This window comes from Rhipicephalus microplus, chromosome 9 (genome assembly GCF_043290135.1).
Source record: "Rhipicephalus microplus isolate Deutch F79 chromosome 9, USDA_Rmic, whole genome shotgun sequence".
Taxonomy (NCBI): domain Eukaryota; kingdom Metazoa; phylum Arthropoda; class Arachnida; order Ixodida; family Ixodidae; genus Rhipicephalus; species Rhipicephalus microplus.
In genome coordinates, this window is record NC_134708.1 from 38,645,759 (window position 1) to 38,650,866 (window position 5,108).

Sequence of the window (5,108 nt, forward strand, 5' to 3'; positions counted from 1 at the left end):
CCTCAATGCGATTCTTTGTTTCCAGTCACAACCTAAACTCGTCCATGCATTTCGATTTCTGAGCCGAAACGAAACCGAGGTGTCAGAAAAATAACGGTGAAACAAAGCGCCGATGAATGATGGGCAGGGTGGTTTGCGCCGTTGCCTGCTTTTTTTACGTGGGTCCTACCTGCAAGCATTTATTTCCTCCCTTTAGTCTTTATATTTTCTTGAATTGCCCCTCATCTTAATTTGTTTTTTTTTTTCGAATAAACATACCGGCGGAGTGGAGCGCCTGGTTCTGTATTTTTCTCCTTTCTGTTCTCACCAAGTTTCTTCTTACATTGTTAAGCCACAGACCGTTACCAGCTCCACCAGTTTTTCCCCATATTCTGCATCTCTTATTATTATCCTTCCTTGCTTCTGTTTTTTTTTCAGGCTTAACCAGCCGATCCCGACCCCCGGCAGCAGCTCGTGGGAAGCTAACGATGCCAAGCCACCTGTGGCTGTCGTCGGCCACAGTGCACCGTGCTCATCAGCATCTTCAATGCCGGCTTGCAGTTACGCTTATAACAAGTTGCCACACAAGCTATCCGTTCTCCAAAATGAGGGACGTAATGGCCCTGCCATGACACGTGCTGTGCTCAACAAAAGGCATGCTGACCCGGCAATCAAGCAACCTGGAGTGCCGAAGTATAATCGTTGGGACGAACCAAGTGTTTCGACGAGCGGTCAGCCATACTTGACCACGCATGGCAAGGGTACCCCCAGGCATGTTTCTCATCAGGAAGCCGACCAACGACAGTGCAAGCCAGCTGCGGAAAGCTTCCGAAATGACTTTTGCTCTCGCCAAACCGACTCGACGAATGCCGGATCATCGTCTATCCACCAGCACCGAACCATCCCAGGTCGACCATCCAAACCAAGTCCAGGTGTCAAACCGAGCCTGCCCTACAGTAGCAAGGCACGACATGACCGACCTGCTGCCGCCACTGTGACCACTGGCATTGACCATCAGTACGCTCTCAATCTGCACAAGAGCTGTCCGAGTTTGCCGCCAGTCGAAGACATCGCAAAGCGTCTGAAAGATCTACAGAGGAGGTTTCAAAGTACAGGACTCAGAGTGGACATGTCCTGCTCGATGACAGACACTGAGCCTTGTTGGATCTCCAACAGTCTGACGATGTTCAACCGCATTCTCTCGGAGACTAACATCGAAGTCAAAGAAGAAGAGCCCCGAAAATTCAGTGTCTGCTTCCTTGATGGGATCGAACAGTCGGACCACAACCGGACTTTTAATGCCTGCATTCTGCTCCACATTCTCCTCACGAGGCACAAGTGCGTACAGTCGCTGCTCCTAGACAAGAGGACCATCGCGAATCGTTTTCCCGAGATACTCTGTGATGCACTTGCCTGCAACAGGGGCCTCAAGCACCTGGCCATTGATTGTTGGGACATTTCACCCGGCTACGAGCATACGCTCGTCTCCTCGTACTGCAAGATGCCGGCGCGAATAGAAACGATCGCAGTCTCCAATCTGTCTATGGGGCCAAGTGAAGCTGCACGGATTGGTGAGATGGTAGCGAAGACAGAGAGCGTACGCATCATCAAGTTCCTGGACAATGGCATGCCACCCGGGGCTGGCACAGAGCTCATGAAAGGTGTGTGTCGCAACGGCAGCCTCGAGCTTATCTGGCTCAGAGGCAACGCCATTGGGTTCGGCGGAGCGCGCATCCTCGGCGAATACCTGTCCACGTCTTTGAAGCTTCGAGATCTGTCACTCAGCCACGTGCCATGCTTCGATGAGGGGCAGCTTGTGCACATCGCAGAGGGGCTGAAGACGAATCGCAGTCTCGAAACACTCAAGATTGAATATTGCCATGTTACTCCAACCGGCATAGACACGCTTGCCGAAGTTCTAAAAACCAACAGCACTCTCAAGAACTTGGCGGTGTCCGCGTGCGGCCTTGCACAAACGGCAGCTAGGTCCCTCGGAATTCTTCTGGAGTTCAACTCTGCCCTTCTCGACGTGGACTTGAAGGACAACGTTATCGACGACACTGGAGCGATGCGGTTGGCTACGTCACTGAGGATCAACACGCACCTCGAGACGCTGAACCTCGAGGCAAACCACATTAGCTCAGTAGGGGTTCTAACACTCGTCGAAGCACTTGCAAGCAACAAAGTTCTGAAAGAGCTGAGGCTGGGTTCCTTTCCGGCACAAAATGCAGACAATGAGCAGGCTGTCAGGACAGCCTTGAGTAGCACTGCCGCTCACGGCCGGGTGCAACTGTGCTATAAACGGCTCTCATATGTCTTCGATCTCTCAGAGGGCCTGCACCTAAATGCAAAACGAATTACATCTATACATCTGACCGCCAGCGTGAACATTAAGGGAGATTGCCTCAAGAAACTCTTTGGTTCACTGGCTCAACTTTCGTGCCTCGAGTCCCTCTGCCTCGAGTCCCCAATAAGAATGGACGATTCAGCTGCAAGGAAGTTTGCCCGTCTACTTGTCACAACGAAGACGTTAAAGCACATTCAAATAAACGACTGCAACGCAAAAAAAGGTGCCCTGGAAATAGTCATGGAAGGCTTGAAAGTGAACCAGTCTGTCTCGCACATGGAGATGGAGTTCTCAGCCACCCGAAGCTCATGGACCAATGCATTTGTGAACATGCTGAAAGGCAACAAGACGCTGACACACTTTGGCCACATTACGACCAAGAAGTCAGAACTGCGTTACATTGCTGAGGAGCTGCACGCGAACCACTTCCTCACGTCTCTCAACATCTGGGAGCAGCCGGGATACGAGGAGGACATTTTCGCAATCAACGAGATCCTTCGCCGGAACGCCGCCCACCTCAACCGAGCTGTCGAGTTCGCCCTTGACCCGGAGAAGTATGGCGTCGAGCGGGAGCCGGCGGAGGGTTACGAGGAGCTCTGCGACACTCAAACCTTCCAGAACCATCTCTCCAGGGTCGTTGGTCCGGAGCGGGCGTCCGAGGCCATGCGCAATGCACGTCGACACATCACCACAAACCTATTTGCCATCGCGGGAGTTTGCCAGGGACCAGTCACTTGCTGGCCCCACCCGAAAGGTGCGCCACAAGCAGACTCCCTAAACATATGGTGTTGGATGGACATTTTTTCGTATCTGAAATTGGCAGACATACCACGTACTTCTCCGGACTCGGTGACATCTTAAGCTTTATGTTTTTTCCTTCTCATTGCCTTTTGAAATTCACAGCAATGTCTAATTGAATGAAAACATGCATCATTTTAACGCAAGAAGAACCATTTTCATAAATATATACAGTGAAAGCTCGCTTTATTTAAGTTTGAACAGGACCAGATAAAAATTTGCAAATGAACCCAGCTATCAGCAGTAACGAAAAATTAATGTGTACTACAAATCAATAGTGACTCATTTTCTTGGTGAATATGTAAATCCTACAATTATATTGCGTAAGACAAGCAAAACATTTACAATCTTTCTTCATCTAGCGGCATCGTTCTCAACGCTGCAATGTTTGACTAGCGCTGAATCCCCGTGTTTGACTCTTTTGTGTTTTATTAGGTCTCCTGAGTTGTCACCACCACCCCGCGTCGATAGTTTTTTCGCACGTCAAATGTACGACAACTAATGGTTCCTCCACGTGACAAACCAGTTTTATTCCACCAAACCAGCCTGAGAGTTTTTCGTCTCTTTCTAAGAGACGTAATTAGAATTTTTTTAGGGGGGGGGGTTGAATAGGCCCCGCCTCTCTGAATTTTCGCTCTGTATGCCCCCACGAAACAAAAATCATTTCTCTGGGCAAGGGGGGGGGGGCGGGAACGGTATGCCGTTTTTAACATCTCCACTGTCTACTACAGGCATTCTGGATGGCGTAGTTGATTCATCCAACAGCTCGGTTTATCTTCCATGCATAGTGCATGTCCGAGTTTTGTCACGGGCGCATTCCATTAAAAAAAGGTTACCCAGTGCCGGATCCCCATGAGGCTAAAACTGCGGTATAGCCTGGTGTAACTACGGTCACTAACAGGGGCAGTATACAGAAGGTTTGAACAATGCACATGGTGGCCAGGACCAGAAAGTATATCCAATCCAAATGTCCAAATAACGAGCTTTCACTGTACTAATTTGATTAATCAAACTTTATATTCAATGACCGTGTGCACATTGCTTTGTGAGCGCTAGGCATACTCTACAGCAGTTATGCATATTGACAGTTTTTGTTATTCTATTTAATTAACACGTGGCCCGAGTTTGTGTAAACCTACGATGCTGCTTCTGAGAAGCAACGTCTCCCTTGGTGTTTTTAGTACTAATCATTTTATTTTTAAGCGTAGTCATGCGGTGTTTCAAGGTTTCATCATTTTTGCCGATATTCATTAGACGAGAAGCGAACATTTTTAAAGAAAAGAAGCGTTTCGTCATTTTTCACTGATCGCTGAGTTGGTGGAAGTGGTGCCCACTTATTCATCTTTCAGGTTGTGATGCGTTCTGAAGTAGTGTTTCATATATCAGAAATATGTCTACTCTAGTCCCGTAACCATCTGTTAGTGCTTGATAAAATCGAACTAGTAAATCTTGAATGTAACACATCCAATAGTCATAGACCACACGGCAGCTTGTTGCCCTTTGAGATTGTGTAACGAAGTGGCGTTTCGTGCTGACAGATGCTTTCCAAGTGGTTGCTGTCTTACGGCTGTCTTGATAAACATGCCATCTTGGTCATTTACCTATTAAAGCTTTTACGTAATGAAAGGGAAACACCAAGTGTCTTTATTTATTTATTTTTGAGCAAGGCAACAATATGCGGCTTGCGAATTTCTTCACCAGTTGCACTGGTCTCAGACGTGTGCAATCTTTTTTAACCTCAGACGCTCGAACGTAGAGCTTGTTATTGCTCTTGTGATATGACGACTGCTTGACATAAATTCGCAAACGTTTTTTTTTTGTATTCTTCTGTGCTAACTGCTGTGTCTCTGGTTGTCGTCGTGTTTCACCGATTCATGAGTTCTTGTGAGTACCTTGGCTGTACTGTTTGATTTTTGTGACCTCGTGATTTATGTTACGTTGTGATTGACTTTGGAACATGACTGCATGTTTGCCTGGCGTAAAT

The 5,108-nt window shown here is 47.9% G+C and overlaps 1 protein-coding gene across 1 annotated transcript; it reads left to right on the forward strand.

Annotated features, from left to right (window-relative positions):
* The first annotated feature begins 346 nt into the window (after positions 1 to 346).
* LOC142771669 (uncharacterized) lies at positions 347 to 4,523 on the forward strand. The gene has a single exon (XM_075873455.1). The coding sequence runs from the start codon at positions 527 to 529 to the stop codon at positions 3,185 to 3,187; it is 2,661 nt and encodes an 886-aa protein (XP_075729570.1). The 5' UTR covers positions 347 to 526; the 3' UTR covers positions 3,188 to 4,523.
* The last annotated feature ends 585 nt before the right edge of the window (positions 4,524 to 5,108 follow it).

Excerpts from the sequence above, each read along its gene's own strand:
- LOC142771669 (XM_075873455.1), top strand. The coding sequence starts at position 527 with ATGCCGGCTTGCAGTTACGCTTATAACAAGTTGCCACACAAGCTATCC.